The 19,430-nt window shown below is 41.0% G+C and overlaps 1 protein-coding gene across 1 annotated transcript; it reads left to right on the forward strand.

The window, feature by feature from the left end:
- The first annotated feature begins 77 nt into the window (after window positions 1-77).
- Window positions 78-14,722, forward strand: LOC125309631 (trace amine-associated receptor 13c-like). The gene is made up of 4 exons (XM_048266691.1): window positions 78-171; window positions 2,885-3,400; window positions 3,844-3,853; window positions 14,596-14,722. Exons 1-4 carry the CDS (start codon window positions 78-80, stop codon window positions 14,720-14,722), a joined length of 747 nt encoding a protein of 248 aa, XP_048122648.1.
- The last annotated feature ends 4,708 nt before the right edge of the window (window positions 14,723-19,430 follow it).

Below are 19,430 nucleotides of genomic sequence, written 5' to 3' on the forward strand. Positions count from 1 at the left end.
ACAGAGCAATAGCTTGTAACAAGGGGGGACTTCCATCTTTGGGATTGTATGTAATATTTTCCACAAATGCCACAACAATGAAGAACCTCACTAAAGCTTATTACTGTTTTCCAGCACTGAACTCTTCATGCACAAAGGATACCAGGTCACCAATTGGATACTTCATAATGTATATATTATTTTTATCTGTATCTGTATCTACGGTCTTCCTCAATCTCTTGGTGATCATTTCCATCTCTCACTTCAAGCCACTACTCACTCAGACGAACCTGTTCATCCTCTCTCTGGCTGTAGCAGATTTACTAGTTGGCCTGTTCGTTATGCCTGTGGAGAGCATCACATTAAAGGAGAATTCCGGTGTGATATTGACCTAAAGTGTATTGAAACATGATACCGAGTGTGAACGTATGTCTCATAGCCCATCTTGGCTTGTCCCCTGCACTCCGAAATCTGGCGCTAGTTAGCCGATGCTACTAACAGGTTTTCAAAGGGGGTGCCTCGGGCATCGGCCTACACTGTTTTACACCATTTACGAGGCTCAAAGTAGCCCCACACTTCATTGGTAGACTTCCGAGGGCCCTAACATTTAAAACGAGACATTGAGAACTTTGAAAAAGACGATTTATACAGACAGTACCTTCAGGAAATTTACCATCTTCAATTTAGTCACACATGGTATGGGATGGGAACAGGTATGATAAGGGATCAGATTCCAAAAATAATTCTGTGGAAGCAACTGGAATCCATGCATTTCCAAGGAATTATTTTTGGAATCTGATTCTTTATCATCCCAGTCATTCGTACTCGTCACTCGACTTATCGTGACTAAATTCGAGATGGTGGCGAATGGTAAACTTCCTGAAGGTACTGTCTGTATAAATCGTTTAGATCTTGCAGGGTCACCATTTACAAGACTGCAACTAGATTCCTTTAAATTATTACCCATCGTGCAATAGATATCAACAGGAATTGAAATTATAGCCTATAAACTCAAAATCATATTTTCGTGTTTTTTCTGCAGCATTGTTTCATGCTTGACATCCCTAACCGATATAGAGTTGTTCTGTCACATGAAAGAGCCGACTAAAGATGTATAAAATAATCATATAGGCTACAGCTGTCACCTACTTTGCCCCTTCCTGTTTGGTGTTGGAGAGAGGTAACTATATTGTTTTTTATATTCTTCACGTCACTATTTGCATGAGCCACGACTAGAAAGACTAGAAACCGCTAAGATTGGCACCTTACACTTAAAGTTAAACTATGCAGTATTGGCAATTTCCTTACTGTTTTCTCGGTTTTTGCTTCTTTTTCACTGGCTCTGTCATGACGAATGTCTGAGAAACTCCATCGCTACCTTTTTCTAGCCGGTGCCTGTGTATGTGTATTTGAATGCAGTAAAGCAATTCGTTACACTCATTATAATTCCTGACACCGAGGCAGTCGGCCCTCAGTTGCAAGCGTGGTTTTTCCGCTCACAGGCGCTAGGGGGAAGCAAGACGGCCACAATTCAACCCGAAAAAAGTCATATAACCATTCCAATGATTCTGAAGCTGTTAAATGAAGGTAAATTAAGCTTAAAAACTTGCATATTAAGCTAAAAAAAACCTGCATATTAAGCTAAAAAAAACCTGCATAGTGTGCGTTTAACGATCTAAGTGACAGGAGCGTGCAGCGATTCCAGTACAACTCCTATGATTTCTGTCCGACTGTGAAAAACGGACCAAAATCATTACAATGTAAGGCAGCCATTAAGTGCGAAAACAATGTCTGACCTGTCGCAAGTTCACCAAGCTACTGATCTCATTCCACAAGCCTAGAGCTCCCTCTCGCGGCTGTAGACGGTAATGTTTCATGTAGAATTCATGTCAATTCAGACTGACTAACATTTTAATAACATGTTAAATTATATATATTTTGATTTCTATATTTTGAAATCACACCTGCAGGACCAGCCAAACTATGAAAAAAAGTCTGACTTATAGTCCAGAAAATACGGTAATATTCGTGTTTCGAGTTGCAGTCGGATTGATTTAAATATTGGCCAGGACTCAGGAGTGTGTGATTCTGTGTGCGCATGTTTGCCAAACGCTTATTTCCTGAAAAAGTCTAGTGGGGCTACATACCCATTAAGTTTCAAGTGCCCCGGTGTTTTGGTGTCATTGACCAACAATTCAGGAAGTTGGTATGATCTCCTATATACTACGAACTCCTATATTCTGTATCTCGAAAAGAGAAGAGGCAGTCAAGAGGTCCGCTCCAATTTTCTATTGAAATTGGAAAATTATATTCAATTTTCTAATAATCTTTTTTTTGCAAGTCAAATAAATGCATATTTAAGATTTCATTTAGAGTTGTATCCTGATTTTGTATTTGTGTAATGTAATGTTGGATAGAAAAATGGATAATTGGGTATTTGGGAGATTCTTGGTATGCTCAACATATCTCAATAATGCCAAACTAGGAAGTTGGTATGAAAGTAAATGCTCACATGTAATAAAAAACCTTACATATTAGTATTATATGGACTATATGGACTAAAGTATTTGGCCATTGCACCCACAGGAACTTCAATGACATCCCATTATATGTTTGATCATTATGGGTGGGCCAGACTTTGTTATTAATAGATAGCAATCCACATGAGGATCTGAAAAGTTGTTTTTCACAGCTGCCATTGTTTCACCAACATATAAATACAAGGTCAGTATCTGGAGTAATCAGTAGAAAAGTTGGGTGTGCTGCCAAGCTGGGACAATACTATCGTCAGGACAACCAGTCACGGTAATGGAAGACCCCTGGAGAGCTAATCGCTGCTATCCAGCCCTGAACTCTTCATGTACAAAGTTTGCCAGGCCACAGGCACTATACATAATCATGTCCATATTTTTGTCTTCAATATCTGTGTCCACTGTTCTTCTAAATTTGCTGGTGATCATCTCGATTTCTCACTTCAAGCAGCTTCAGACTCCAACCAACCTGCTCATCCTCTCTCTTGCTGTGGCAGATTTATTGATCGGACTGATTGTCATGCCTGTGGAAGGGCCGCGTTTAATTGAAACATGCTGGTATTTTGGGGACACGCTGTGTAACATATTTCCGTTCATTTATTCAGTGGCTGTTGCAGGATCTCTGTGGAGCCTTGTATTAGTTTCCATTGATCGTTTCATTGCCATCAGTGATCCTTTAAGGTACTCATTGAAGGTCACACACAACAAAATAGTTATAATTGTTGTTCTAGGCTGGTGTATTTGTCTACTTTATATGTTCTTCTTGCTTTATGACCACCTAACTCAAATGGAGCCTCACAGGACATGTCACGGAGAGTGTCTGCTCACAATCAGTTTCTCATGGATTGTTGGTGATGTTTTTGTGTCATTCATTGTGCCTTGTTCCACGTGTAGCCAGTTCACCTTGTTTCTGTCTTTTCCCCATGTCTCCCTGTTTTCCCTACATGTCCCACACTGGCCTGCTCCCGCTAACTAAGGGGCGTGGTGATTAGTTACACACGGAGTTCGTTCAAGACTGATTACTGGCTGGACAGTATAAAACCACCCAGGTAATGAAGAAGCGTTGTAAGCTCTGCCTGTTTAACCCCCCCCTAGCGTGTCGGTTTAGTCATCAGGTATGTTGCAATACTCCGTTTGCTGCCAGACTAATAACATGGTTTAATCAATGTTTGTCTTCACCTGTAGCCGTGGTCACCGGCTAGTCTGCTCCTGCTGCCCGTGTGTTAGACACCATCCCTTATTCATTCTACAGGTATGCACCTATGTTTGTCTTAAATCTCTCGTAGTTTATTTTCTGTTTTGAGTCGTAACACTTTCTCTTGTATGCCTGTAGCTGAACGTGGGTGAGTGCTCCCCATACGGCGCTTTGTGCACTAATCGTGAGTTCTGAACATAGGTATGTCGATGCTTGCTTTAATGGGTAACTTTTTTAAGCGACAGTAGAAGGCTTTATGTTCAATGTCTTTCTGTCCTGTCCAGGTAGCGACCTTTTCCATCTGGCGGGGTGCATAAGCGTGGAGTTAGTGCTGCTGTCTTGTCTTGTCTTGGTTTTGCTTTGGTTATTTTATGTTTGGTTTTTTTTTTGCCTGTCTTGTCCTTCTGTTTGTAACTTTCATCTTTATTTAGTAGGGAGGTGGCTCTGAGGGGGGTCTAGTTTAAGCACGTGTGATGTTTTTGGTGTATTCCTTGTAGCTTTACTGTGTACCTTTGCTGTGTAATAGGTGAACCTTTCTTTATGCTTGCATGGTATTGGTCTGAATTTCCATAGTTGCCACCCTCAGATCTCCACTTCCCTACCTTTGTCTTAATAAATATTGTTTTCCTGTAATTCATGTCCACTGTGTAGTTACGAACCTCAAAGCAGTACAATCTCTTAAAGATTCCCTGATGCACTAGGCCTCAGGGTGGCGTAGTCAGGCTACTGTGATTGGCCCCTTGGCCCTTCCTAGGTACCACCCTGTTACACACGGTTATCATTTTAAACATGAAAATATTCTGTACAGCTAAGTATCATACAAAGGTGATTAACTCTGTTACAGAAAGAGAAAGGGCTGGTAACAAGGACACAATAACAAGTAAGAAATCCAGCCGTAAAGCTGAAAAAACAATAGGGGTACTCGTTACAGTTTATTTGCTCTGCTATATGCCATATAATTTAAGCATTTTTGCATACGGCCCTGACTCATTATCTTATCTATTTAACTGTCTTGTATGGATTATGTATCTCAACTCCTGCATGAACCCAATAATATATGCTTTATTTTACCCATGGTTTAAAGTCTCAACCAAGCATATCATCACCCTTGCAATACTTCATCCAGGTTCCTCTTACTTCAATGTAAATTCTGATGTGAAATAGCTGAATTGACACAATTGTTTAACCCTTGTAAGGTGTTCTTATTTTTGTTACTCAGCCAATGTTGGTCTGTTGGACCCACCACATTTTTAGGCTTTTAAATCAATACAGCCATAACAATTTATGAAAAACTACTTAACAGGTGTTTACTTTAGCTCAATTACCAATGTAATAGACACCATTTATGGTTCATATTTGTCATTTACCCCTGTGAGATCACGTGTATGATCATTTTCAGGGTTTTTTGTGAGGAAACGAGGAACAAAGAAGAAAAAAAACAGAAACAAGATTTTTGATCATTATTGGTGCTTATTTCTTAGAACTTAATCAGGTGAAAGTACTTGAAATGTAACAATTTTGTAACTTTGTGGGAATAGCAGGTGCAGAAAAAAACATTCCCGCACACAGACACTTACACTCAGACACGCACATACAGATGCCCAGACACACACAAAGACACACACACATACAGCAGGCCCAGTTAGGAGTAGGACACAGTTAAGGTACATAGCACCTACAATTACACTCGGGTCCTGTAGACCCGAACACCTCATAGTTATGTGTAGGGGGGTGTACTGTGTGCAGTCATTGAAAATAAATTATTTTTTATGTTCTTCACAGAAAATAAGCCAAGGCCAATGAGTCTGAGTTAAAAGAAATAATAAATAGCATAGGTAACTTTTAGCTGTCTGGTGTCTTCAAACTTCTGTTACGTTTTGTTTCACCTGGCAGCTGTATTCAGCACTTAACATTTTAGCATCGCTAGCTCTAATGTCAGCCGAAACCTTTTTAAAAAAAAACCCTTTTTAATTCAGATAAATGCCCAGGACACACAAGAATCGCAGCAACAAGTTAAAAAAAAAAGTATCAATTTTATTAAATAAATATAAATAGTCCTTTAAAATAACAAAAAGATCCATGCAAATTGTTACCTTAATTTTTTTAAGTCATTTCAACTCAAACGTTTTTTGGAGTAAATATTGTGAGACTTTTATAGTTCATTCATTCAACCTTTATTTCATGCTCGGAAATACAGTTGAGGGCAGTCCTCTTTTCCAATATAGCCGAGATACATAGTAATGAAAATATAAGGCCAGTTTAGGCCACTAACAAATCATTGTAGGTGAACTCATAAAATATCAATAAAACACACAATAAAATAATTAGTAAATAGATAATTAAAATACAAATAAAATATAACAATGTGTCCAATAAATGGCAATGAGGTAAAAGTGTAATTAAGAGGTGAAGTAAAACAATTACAGACTGGGCTGGGAGATTTGAAATTAAAGCTTTAAACTGGCCATAAGAGATGAGCGAGCTCAGACCAAGGGACTGTTGGGCTGAGTTCCAGGTTCTAGGGGCATCAAAGCTAAAGGCTGTCTTACCAAGTTCAGAGTGAACATTGGGAACTCTGAGCTGGAGATGGTTAGAAGAGCGGGTATGGTGGACATGTGACTGCCAGAGTAGTAGTGAAGAGATGTAGGGTGGGAGTTTACTCATGATGGCTTTGTATATGTACAGCAGCCAGTGTCTGGAACGTCTTACTGATAAAGAAGGCCAACCAATTGTATTATACAGGGTACAGTGATGAGTGTTATAGATAGAGCCAGTTACAAATCTGATAGCCGAATGATAGACAGTGTCAAGTGCTTTGAGAGAAGTAAGGGTAGCATTGTTATAATTAACATCTCCATAATCCAGCAATGGCAAAAAGACAGCTTCAACAATCCTTTTCCTACGGAGCCCCCCGGGTGACATGGGGGAAAAACATGGGTTAAAAAAAAAAAAAAGTCATGGGGAAAAAATACATGAAGAAGAAAAAAAACGATGTACTTTTGCGGGATTTCGCAAAACTTTTTTCTTTTTTTGGACTGCTGGGCATCTGTCTATGCGTAGCTTATGCCCTATGGCCTATGCCTTGCCCATTATGTAGCCTATGCACAACAAAAGGATTGTTGCCTCTGCTGCACCTTCCCTGTCTGGTTGAGGAGATTTCTCTGGACAGCTGGACCTAGATGTATACTCTGAGAAAGATCTACTGCGGCCGCCGAGCTGCTGCAGACCTGCGAGCTGCCATCTGCCTTTCCTGGAGTCTGGATTGTGCAGACTAGCTTCTAGATGCTAACGTTTGAAACTACGTTGAAGAACTGCAATCTCTCGGAGCATCAAACTGTCGCTGTCATAAGTCCATCGAGTTGCTGATCTGTAAGATCGCCCACTACTTCAGACGGTTATGCCAGAGAGGGTTAAAGCGGAGCATCAATGATCTTTGGTTATGCTTCCAGTGATCAAGACTGCAGTCTAACTGTTACAGCGCATAGCGCTCTAGAATCTTTGGTTACAAGTAGGGCCTACTAACCAAAGATTCTAGAACAGAATCTTTGCTACTAACGTCACTTACTGAAGGCCTGTTAACGTTAAATCAGAGAGGGTTAAAGCGGAGCGAGAGGCACAAACGTTCGACAATTTCCGCATTCGATTATTGCAAGGGGGAGGGGGGAAAATCCCCCTTTATGCAGACCAGAGTAAACCCTCGCTGCACTAATGTCAATGGAGACTTGTGGAATTTTACCAATAAATTGGTCATTATGTCTTTCTGGATTTGTTGAGGGTTTTTTTGGAACATTTTGTCATAATCTGTAAGTGTTTGGGATCATTTCAAGCCTAAAAGTGTAATTTTTTAGTGTTCGGATTTGTAATAAAATAACTTAATATCAGACCATGCTGCTGCCAGTTACTGTCCAGTTGTTAGCATTCTAGCTAGCCTCTTAGCTAAGGTAACATTTTAAACGGAGAAGTGTAATTTCTTTGAAATGACAACTAGCTGAATAACATTACTGACATTAGTTAAAGTCGATAGTTTATACTCAAGTGAATTTGGAACAGTATGTTAAGTTTAAGCGAAGTCCTTCAACTACTAGTCACTTGTTAGCACATATCTGTATTGCCATAGCTACTCCCATCCACTTGTATGGCGTTTTAAGCTAGCGTTAGCTAGCTCGGTACACATGACTACACATGAATTAAATTATTTATATAATGTCCTAAAGAATGATTCATTGGTATCATACATGATTATAGACAATGATATTGTGAACACAATTATGTTTATCTGTTCTTATTGCTTATTAAGAGAGAAAGTTTATTTAGTGAAGTAAGGTGACACTCCCACTTATGCAGACCGGAACTGTCCCATTTTGCTCCCATAGTAACGAATTACGTTGCTCTATCTTGCTAGTAATCAAGGATCTTTGGTTAAATCCTCCGGGTTGGTCTGAAGACACAGCTGTAGCTAAAGTATCGAACACAAAGTCAGCAGCGCCATCTCTTGGAAAGCTAGGTGAATGGCAACCGTGGGTAAACATGATACTATGATTGCTCTATCGCTGTTGCGTTTTCTGGGTTTTCTGGATAGGCCTATGACACGAGAGGGAGAGGGAGACACCTGCATGCAGACACGCACACACAACATACAGGAACATCACAATGCAACTAACTAAGCTCGGCGCTACAATTATGATCAAAGGCCTATGCAATTATTGACAGAATTTAACGGACCTTTGTTCCTCCCGGTTCGCTCGTTCGGCCCTCTGATATGATTGTCATCTGGCGGTAGTGGTTTGTGGGCCTATTGGGGTCAAGTAGGAAGCCCAGCAAGTTCCAAAAGTAGAAAAAAGTTTTGCGAGATCTAGGTAGGTCTTTTCGCTAGGTAATCCGTATGAAATGAGTAGTTCAGTTTGGTACTTGTATACAGAAACTTGCTCAATTTTGTTGTCGTTTAGGGTGGTGAGATGCAGTTTACTAAAATCAATGTCCCTTGCCCTTGTAAACAGCATAAATTTGGTTTTATTTGCATTTAAAACTAATTTAAGATTAATTAGTGCTTTTTGCAATGCATTGAAAGATTGCTGCAGATTGTCTATTGCTTGTGAGACAGATTTACTTACACAATACAAGACAGTGTCATCAGCATAAAAGTGGACCTGACAGTTATCTAGAGAGGACGCTATGCCATTTATAGTGTGAAGAGGATTGGTCCTAACACTGATCCTTGCGGGACACCCTTTAGTTAGAGGAAGGAAGTTGGATTGGGCCTGCCCTAGCTTTACACATTGTGACCGCCCATTAAGATAGCTTTGGAACCACTTAAGAGTATTATAATCAAAGCCAATCTCTTTTAGTTTCTGTAATAATAGGGTATGATCAACTGTATCAAATGCTTTGGATAGGTCTACAAACAGTGCAGCACAGTGGTGCTTGTTATCTAGTGCAGATGCTATGTCATTGGTAACCAGGGTCACTGCAGAAATTGTGCTATGTTTTGCTCTGAAACCAGACTGGTGAGGGTTTAATAGAGAAAAGTATGAAAGAAATGACCAATTTTAATTGGTTGTTAGCTAAGGACTCCAGGGTCTTTGCTAAGCAGGATAATTTGGAGATTGGACGGTAGTTGTGTAGCACATCTTTATCCCCATTTTTGTGAAGTGGTGTCACACAAGCCATTTTCCAGATTTGGGGGAATATGGCAGAAGAGACTGAGAGATTAAAAATATGAGTTAATTGCTCAGTAATAAGTGGAGCAGATAACTTTAGTAGAAAGGGGTCAAGATTGTCTTCTCCAGTGGAGCTCTTGGGATCCAAGCCATTCAGAGCCCCTAGGACTTCACTAACCGTAAAGGGGGTTAAAAGAGAACTGAACACCAGGAGTTGAGGTACCTGCCTGGGCCTCATCGAGGGGATGGGAGCAGGAGTGGTCCTTAAGTCCACTAGACTTTTCAACAAAAATGTGGCCAGCAGTAGCAAAATAGTTATTAAAGGCTGCACAGATCTCATTGGGGTTCTGTAAAATGTTATTTTCAAGCATTATAGAGGAAGGGATGGAAGCAGTTGCGTTGGAGGTGATTGATTTAAATGCTTTCCAGAAAAGAGTAGGATTTGAATAGGAATTAGAAAGCAAGTTGAGATGATAATTTGATTTAGCTTGTCTGACCTTCAAGGTAAATTTATTTCTGATTTCTCTGAAGGTGGCCCAATCAAGGTCAGATTTTGTACGTCTGGCCAACGACCAAGCTTTGTTTCAGGAAAGAAGTAAAATGGACAGTTCAGTGGAAAACCAAGGATTTGATCTGTTTTTTACTCTGTGCATTTTAAGGGGAGCATGGATGTCAGCAATAGAGAGAAAGGACTCGTGAAAGAAGTCCAGGGCTAGCGTAACATCAGAGATTTCAGAGGTGCTGTGGATGTTGCTGCAATATAAATCATTTAGGAATGCCTGCTCATTAAATTGCTTCATATTTCTTTTTAGGACAATGCGAGGGGTGCCTTCTTTAAAGGGACACCAGGCAAGCCTGATGCTTTTTCTCTACGAAACTCCCCCTCGCTCGGTCTGAAGCTCTTTTCCTTTTCTTTGCGTCTTCCGTCAAGGGTTTTTGCTGCTTCTTCGCCGGCTCTGCCATTATACACACGTTTGCAACAATCTCTAGCGTTTCGTTAGCCTGCCTCTGTGCTGAAAACTGATCCTGCTTCGGTCGGTGGGTAGGATACACCGAACTTGCAAGTGGGATATTCTTCCTACAGGCAGTAGGGGTGGGCGAGAGAGCCTTCATTCGCCCCGTAATGAGTCATTTAACCATATACCGACTTACGAAGATGATTAATTAACACGAAAACGTTGCCTGGTGTCCCTTTAAGTGAGTGTGTCTGATACAAGCTATAGGGCAGTGGTCGCTGACCCCTAGGTCAAAGACTCCACTAGCTATGATTTTGTCAGGTTTGTTAGAGAAGATGAAATCTCTAGTGGATGACTTAGATGGGTTCAGGAGGTTAGGCCTAGTTGGTTCAGTGAGTAAAGTGAGTTGAGTTCAATTGAGACTGGAGGTGACCTCCTTTATGGAGTCAGAGGCAGCACAAGACCAGTCGGTATTAAAATCACCAAGAATAATTACTTCAGATTTGGAGTAGGTAGAAATTAGGTCAGCTAACTGATCTAGGGATCTGGCAGTAGCCTAGGGGGGTCTATAGACTCCAACAACTATTAAAGTGTTATCAGGTTTAGTCCCATATTGAACCTTCAGGGCAAGAAATTCAAAGCACTTAGGGACTGAGACAGAATGAAAGGTTTGTGAGGTAAAACAAGACTTAACATAAATAGCAACCCCCCCACCTCTTCCAGCTCTATCCATTCTAAAAATATTAAAATAATTTAAAGCAACCTGGTCATCGTTCACATTACTCCTGAGAGTTTAAGAGTTAAGAGTTAACATGCTCTAGTTTCTAGGGGTGGAGTAGACTTCTAATGTTCCAGTGAATAAGACCTAGGCCTCTTCTGGACTTAAGTTCTGAGCGGTTATTCAAAGAAAAGTCAGATAATGCACTGGATGTCTTGCAATGTGAAGAGTGACAGGAAATGTAAATGAGATTTGATGGGGTAGCTGACCCAAATAAGGGGTGGCGTACTGAGTGGCTAGTCCTCCTATCACTAATTAGAACCTTGATAGCAGATGGACAGTTTTGGTCCATAAGACCCTCTGGGTTTTCATACTGAGTGGTGGGGGAGGAGGACAGAGGACGGTCAGCCTAATATCAGAGGCCAAAGGCTATGAAGTTAATAGTAATAGTTATAGTTATAGTTTTAAGGACTCAATTAGTTTAGCACAATCAACCTGATTTGTCTTCTAAAAGACAAAGCCCATTTTGAAATTCTGACTGCTACCATTTTAATACAATTTGTACAGTTTTGAGGGACAGGAATACCTTAACATAGTTAAAGGAACCGTATGTAAGAAATGTATTTCAATTAATCATAAATTGGCCCCGATATCTCACTAGACATTAAGAAATCATGTTTATTTAAAATACTTATATCACTGACAACAGTAGCCCGGCCAGGATATTGTCATTTAAAAAGTGAAGTTGCAGCCCTCAACTGATGTTGATGTTGTCATGTTGTGTTTTGGCCTGATGTGCCACCCTCCACCTATCTACTAATCACAAAATCAGTAGTGTTTCGGCATCCGGGTTGCCAGCTCTGCCAGTCAGGGGGGAGGGGGAGGGGATACACCGCTCTACAGTAATTTGAAAGTGATTGCAGTACCAGTTTTGGCCACAATCTTACATACAGTTCTTTTAAGTAAGTAAGGTGGGTCTCTTCTGTCTAGCTTGTGTGACATTCATTGGATACCTGCATTAGGCGATCTAAAACTACCCTACATAGAGACATATATCCAGTCTCTATGCTGTTTTCATGGATAAGCCTACAGGAATCAACCTCATTTGTTGTTCTAAATAATGTTGCTTCTAGCCTATCCACGTTATCTCCGGAGTGGTTCAGTTTCACATGCGCAAACATTCAATGAGCGCTCATACCACTACCCCCTGATTTTATGCCTGCATAGGCCTATTTGATGACACCAAATTAAGATCCTGATCAGGGAAACATTTTGTTTATTTTTCTTTTGGTCCGTGTGCCGAATTATCAGGCTATTATCAGACATGTGACAGCAGCACCAGGCAGAATTTAACTTTGCGGCTCCGTGGATGAGCAATCTGCTTGTCGAGGAGGCCCATAGACAGAACAGACTCTCAAAAGCCCATTTCGAGTCATTTCTCTCATAACTCTATTTTGACCAAACTAGTTAACATTAGGCCTACTGCTGTTTAGCTTTGTATGGCAGTAAGCAGCCTAACATTTGTTTATCACAGTCTCTCGACAAGTCACGCAACCAATATACTGAATGCTTTGAATTTGCAGTAAGCATCAAATCCTTTTGGCCTACATTTGTTTATTTACATGTACACCCTTAAGAGTTGAGATTACTGAAGGTTCTGTCTTAATGATGGACTAATCATCTGAGTCAGAGATGTGCGGAAAACACACATGATGTAACAAATACACAACTGTGTTCATGTTTCCATGTTCTCCCATTATTTAGTTATTTATTTATTTTGTTTGATATGTTTGTTGTCACTATGACACAGGTCACAATATTAATCTTTGGAGAACACTCTAATAATCTGTTAAATTTGTTTGTCTGCCTTTTCTTTGTGAACCCTGGATATCAGAGGAGCCTATTAACACCTGAAATGTGCACAACACAGCCATAATGAGGGTCCAAACCTCAGTGGTACATCTCACATTAAAGGTGTGAAATGAAAGACAAACGCTAGTTGATGCAATAACTTGCTCCCTCTATCTTGTATGGTTTAACATGAATAAAAATTATACAATATATTATATCAAAAATTATTTATTACAATTGAAATATTTATTTATCCCATATTTTTTTCTGCATTTATTTATCATGAAGTCATTTTTGGTCCTCCATCCTCCATTGAGTAGCCATTGACCATTTCCATGTTGTTACATCTGTTAGTCATCAGAGATGGTGACTTGAGTCTGAGACCTAAAGCCATCCTTACAAGACTTTGACAAGATTTGAGAAAGATTCTTGAAAGACTCTAGTCTTTTGAATAAAGCTTGAATGGGGGGCATTAGTTAAAAGACTATTTCAAGAATTTTCCCCAAATCTTGTTAAAGTCTTCTGATGTATGGGGTAGCATAAGCAAAAATAATGACTTCAGACTTGACTTGCGACCAGTGCCGGTTCAGACCTCCATGGGGCTCTTAACAAAATCCTGCTAAGGGGCCCTCCTATATCTGAGGGCCAAAACTAACCTTTTTTTTTTGACCTGACACCTCAGTGCTGACTCTACCTTAACCATATTATTAACTGAATTGATGCTGATAAATGAAGTACAGTATATTAACTACTTTTGACAATTCAAAATAAAACCTCTCTGTTGCTTACTCTGTCAAATAGGCCTATCAGAAACATGCCGTATTGTTATTGTGTGGTTTACCTAGGCTAACGTTAACAATTCATGTGGATGTCTTGTTAGCCTATGAGCTTCGGTTCGGTTCACTAGGCAAAACGTTGGTGCACTGATGACAGTCAGGATCATCTCTAACTTGCCAACTAGTGTTGTTCAGTTCATGTGTTCAGTTCATGCTTTACTTGCTACCTGTATAATTTCCGTGAATATTATTAAGGTCAGGCATGGACTAGCCATCAGGCGTACCGGGCAATGCCCGGTGGGCCGACGCACATTTTTAATAATTTAATAATAATTTAATAAATATCCACCGCGACGGTATTGGAGACACGAAACGCGGCCCATTGGTTGATTTTAGTCCAATGACATCTCTCAGCCCCCCCCCTCCCAGGAAATTTCCCTCTCTCCGTGGTTTGTGAGTTTCCGTTGTGAAAATGGATAGTAGGCCTAATAAACCACAAAAGCGCAAGGGGGGCGCACAGAAGCTGCGAGACAAAAGGCTAAAAAGCCTACAAGTGGACGCAGCAAAATGTGTCAATCACTTTGTCACAGCAGCCGCACCTCATTCCTCTGTTCCGGATCCAGTCCCTGGATCTACTCTAGTCCGGGTTCCAGCTCCAAATGCAGGCCTAGTCCGTTCAGCCTCACCTGAGTTTTAGTAGCACTCACCTGTTTCCAGTTTGCTCGTTATGTTTGTATTTAAGTCCTTCTCCTCTCAGTTGTAAGTGTGATATTCTCTGTTCTACGGGAGACACTGTTTGAGTTCTAGTCTTTGCTTTCATCGCCATGTCCATCCTTTATTTGCCCATTGTGGCCTTTTGTTTTTGGAAATTAAAGAAGCCTTGAGCTACTGCATCTTCATCTTTGTGTTCCTGGTTTCCTTGTGTGTGACAGAATATCACACCACAACATGGATGCAGCCGAGGCAACAAAGGTTCGTCAAGCCATCACCCAGCATGGTCAGATGCTTGGGCAACAGCGAGAGAAACTCACCCGTATGTCAACAGCCATCCAGGAGTAGTCTACTCAACCTCCACCACCTCCTCCTCAGCCCATGCCTCCACGAGATGGTCCCATGGTGAAGCCAGAGTGTTTTGATGGAAGCCCTGATTCATGTACAGGTTTCATGCTCCAATGCTCGCTGTACATGACTCAGAATCCAAAGAATTTTCATTCTGAGGCCTCCAAGGTAGCCTTCATTATTTCTCTTCTCACTGGGAAAGCGCTAGAATGGGCTACAGCTGTATGGGTACAAGGGGGAGAAAACATTCAAGACTTTTCCCGATTCGAGACACTCTTCAAAGCTGTGTTCGAACTTCCAGCGAAGGGACTGGAGATCGGAGAGCTGTTACTGAAGCTTAACTCATTGAGTGCCATGCGTTGAGTGCCAAAAACGTAATATTACGTTTTTAGCTTTTTTTTTAATTACAAAACTAGACACTCTAACACACCTTACTGTATATGTGATTTTGGGAACTCTGTGATGAATGGAAATTAAATATATGACGATCGAAAACTCATGAAAACACACAATCTGGACATTTTATCTTAAAACTCTGCTTTTGATGGTTGCCGCTTTGGGTTGAATCAGTGACACATGCACGTCAGGTCAAAACCAGGCCATTTTCGTGGGTTTATCACAAGGTGGCGGTCTCGCTAGGTCACTTCCCGGAAACTTTACTGTTTACTGTGGCCCGCCATGCACTTTAATCCGGCCTGCCGAACATTTAATTAAGTTATCATAGGCCGCTCTCTATTTTTTTTTCCAGTGATAGACGACATTATGATTAACTTTAGGCTACTGCAATCTGCTTTACACTGCTTAACGCAGGTACTACAACTCACTATTGACCATGTTCACAAAGAAAAACTGTGTTTGTTATTAATTCACCTATCCATCCCATTGTCCTAGCATTACCTTGGCTCCGTCAGTATGACCCTCATATTTCTTGGTCTAGCAGTAGGGTGCTGGCCTGGTCTCCAACCTGGCAGGACCAGTGTATACAAGTGCAGTGTTCCTCTACATCCATCGAGAGTTCAGACGTCGGAGACATCAACATCCCGCCTGAATACCATGATCTAGCTTGAGCTTTCAGTAAGGCGAGGGCCACGCAACTACCACCTCATCGCCCATGGGACTGCGCCATTGACCTGTTGCCAGGAGCACCACTACCACATTCCAGAGTTTATCCCCTGTCCTCCAAGGAGACGATTACCATGCAGGAGTATGTAAACGAAGCTCTAAGATAAGGCTTCATTCGACCATCCACATCACCGGTGTCAGCTGGTTTCTTTTTTATCGAGAATAAGGATGGTGGATTACGCCCTTGTATCAATTACAGAGCTCTCAATGCCTTCACCATCAAATACTGTTATCTACTTCCATTAGTCCCTTCTGTGTTGGAACAACTTCAGGGTGCTGGCTGGAGGAGAAGGTGCAAGCAGTTCAGACTACCAAAGAGCTTCAAAGATTCCTTGGCTTTTCTAACTTTTATCGCCGGTTTATACGGAATTTCAGCTCTGTTGCAGCTTCTCTGACCACACTCCTGAAAGGATCCCCTCGTCAGTTCTCCTGGACACCTGAGGCCGAGGAGGCCTTCAAAACCCTGAAGTTGAAATTCATGTCAGCCCCTTTACTGAAGCATCCAGACCCAGCGCTACCTTTTGTGGTAGAAGTAGATGCCTCAGAGGTGGGGGTAGGAGCGTCAAGGTAATCCTGCTAAACTTTTTCCATGTGCCTATTTCTCTAGGAAACTGTCCCAAGCCGAGAGAAAGTATAAGTAAGTAAGTATATGGGCAGCCGTGGCCCACTGGTTAGCACTCTGGACTTGTAACCTGAGGGTTGCCGGTTCGAGCCCCGACCTGTGGGCCGCGACTGAAGTGCCCTTGAGCAAGGCACTGCTCCCCGAGTGCCGCCGTTGAAGCAGGCAGCTCACTGCGCCGGGATTAGTGTGTTTCACCTCACTGTGTGTTCACTGTGTGCTGTTTGTGTTTCACTAATTCACCGATTGGGTTAAATGCAGAGACCAAATTTCCCTCACGGGATCAAAAAAGTTTTATACTTATACTTATACTTAAAAGGGCAGAGTGCAGTTGCAAGGGTGTTTTTTTCCGCTCACAGGCGCTAGGGGGAAGCAAGACGGCCACAATTCAACCCGAAAAAAGTCATATAACCATCCCAATGATTCTGAAGCTGTTAAATGAAGGTAAATTAAGCTTAAAAACTTGCATATTAAGCTAAAAAAACCTGCATAGTGTGCCTTTAACGATCTAGTTGACGGGAGCGCGCCGCGATTCCAGTACAACTCCCATGGGCGGATTATGAACTTTCGGGCCCCTGGGCCCAGATGTATTAAGGGCCCCCCACTTATTGTTGTATATGTGGGAGGGGGGTTTGGGGGTCCTCCCCCAGAAAATGTGTAATTTGTTTGATGTGATTTCCTGTATTCTGGTGCATTTTGGGGATGGCCAATACTAAATTCAATCAGATTTATAGTCTACATCCTGATTTGTTGATATTCAGGCAATGATTCCATGCAAAGGCTAGGACTTCAGGGCCCCCTGACCCCTTGGGCCTGGGCCCAGTAGGCCCGTGCAGTAATCCATCCCTGGCAACTCCTATGATTTCTGTCCGACTGTGGAAATTTAGTCGCCGACTGTGAAAACAGACCAAAATCGTACAATGTAAGGCCGCCATTAAGTACGAAACAATGTCTGACCTGTCGCAAGTTCACCAAGCTACCGATCTCATTCCATAAGCCTAGAGCGCCCTCTCGCGGCTGTAGATGGTAATGTTTCATGTAGAATTCATGTCAATTCATACTGACTAATGTAACGCTTCTAACTTAACGCAATATATAGGACCACTATATTACCAGAGTTATCAGAGCTAAGTTCGGCTATAGGGAGAGAATTGGCAACGACCAGTATTTAGATGAAGAAAAAGACAATAACATTTATTATGACACACAAGAAAAGATATTGAACCACAATAGAAAATGTAAAACCCCTTAAAGTCAGTCACAGAAAAGTCAGTCAGTAACAAAATGTTCAATATAATAAAGTTTAACCCCAAAGTTCAATGTTTCAATCCCAAAGTTCAATGTTCCAATCCCAGAGTTCAATGTTTCCTTTAAACCTCCTTTAAATCCTCAAAAAAAGGGAAAAAGTAGAAAAATGCAAAAAGATCTTCGTACGTACTTTTGTAAAGGGAAAAAAAAGATGAAACAAGGCCTTACTAATCACTACCCGGGTAGGAAATTAGTGATGTGTATCTTAATCTTATCTGTAATCCAGAACAGGTTGTGTCCAGGCCACAGGCATCACAGGTAGGCGCACACACACTGGTCACAGTCCTTAGGATGGCTCGCCGTATCTCTCTCTCAATCGTGGCAGAAGATGCACAATAACAAAAATGTCTAATGTAAATCATGTACTGAACAACTGTGCAATACAGTACCAGTTCAGTAGAATGGCAACTCTAGTTAACATACAACATGTACATTCAGTTAACCAAATACAATATCAACAGTAAGCCATTAGCAACTTACTATGTGTATACCACATCATATTATATTCAAAACGTCATTGCAATGGCTTGAAGCCTGAAAACATTAGCCCTATAGAGTAACCTCATAGCTTAAACATTGTCTGCACGCGCTCCTCTATCATGTCACGGCATGCATGCATGCCCACGCAGGGTGCACGTGATCAGAAAAGAAAGCGCCATTCTAAACTAACACGGTGGGTTTAAAACGATAACATTCATTTTCAATATATCTCCGACTGGTTTTTGTTTTTTTTACCTCTATATACATCAAAATAGTTCGTTTTACCTCAAAAGTAAAAGGAAGCTAACCAATGCCTAACACACTGGCTTGCTTAACGGAAACACACACTCACCGGAGATTCAATGATTTAAGACACAAACGATCTTCAGGAGTAATAATTCAACCGGAAACGTCTTCTTGAAAAAGTTAAACAAAGGATTAGTTCAAAAATAAACGGTGATAAATCTTAATCTTTCTTTCACTCGCAATATCTCTGAGCTTCAGCAAAAAAAACGCAGTTGTGGACTCTTCCTCTATGTGCAATGCACTCGTTCACATGCAGCACAGCGCCCCCTAATGGACAGGGGGCAAACGCTACAACTACATTCAATAACCCAGTGCAATTTATGTGGGTTACACTAACATTTAAAAAACATGTTAAATTATATATATTTTGATATATAAGTCACACCTGCAGGACCAGCCAAACTATGAAATAAAGTCTGACTTATAGTCCAGAAAATACGGTAATATTCGTGTTTCGAGTTGCAGTCGGATTGATTTAAATATTGGGCAGGAGTGTGTGATTCTGTGTGTGCATGTTTGCCAAACGCTTATTTCCTGAAAAAAGTCTAGTGGGGCTACATACCCATTAAGTTTCATGTGCCCCGGTGTTTTGGTGTCATTGACACCAAATTCAGGAAGTTGGTATGATCTCCTATATACCACGAACTCCTATATTCTGTATCTCGAAAAGAGAAGAGGCAGTCAAGAGGTCCGCTCCAATTTTGTATTGAAATTGGAAAATTATATTCAATTTTCTAATAATCTTTTTTTTGCAAGTCAAATAAATGCATATTTAAGATTTCATTTAGAGTTGTATCCTGATTTTGTATTTGTGTAATGTAATGTTGGATAGAAAAATGGATAATTGGGTGTTTGGGACATTCTTGGTATGCT

This window comes from Alosa alosa, chromosome 2, assembly GCF_017589495.1.
Source record: "Alosa alosa isolate M-15738 ecotype Scorff River chromosome 2, AALO_Geno_1.1, whole genome shotgun sequence".
Lineage (NCBI taxonomy): Eukaryota > Metazoa > Chordata > Actinopteri > Clupeiformes > Clupeidae > Alosa > Alosa alosa.

What these genes read in the sequence shown, in the direction of transcription:
- LOC125309631 (XM_048266691.1), top strand. Translation starts at nt 78, where the DNA reads ATGAAGAACCTCACTAAAGCTTATTACTGTTTTCCAGCACTGAACTCT. An exon ending in AATTGGATACTTCATAATGT is followed by an intron (nt 172 to 2,884) that starts ATATATTATTTT and finishes TAATCATGTCCA; the next exon opens with TATTTTTGTCTTCAATATCT.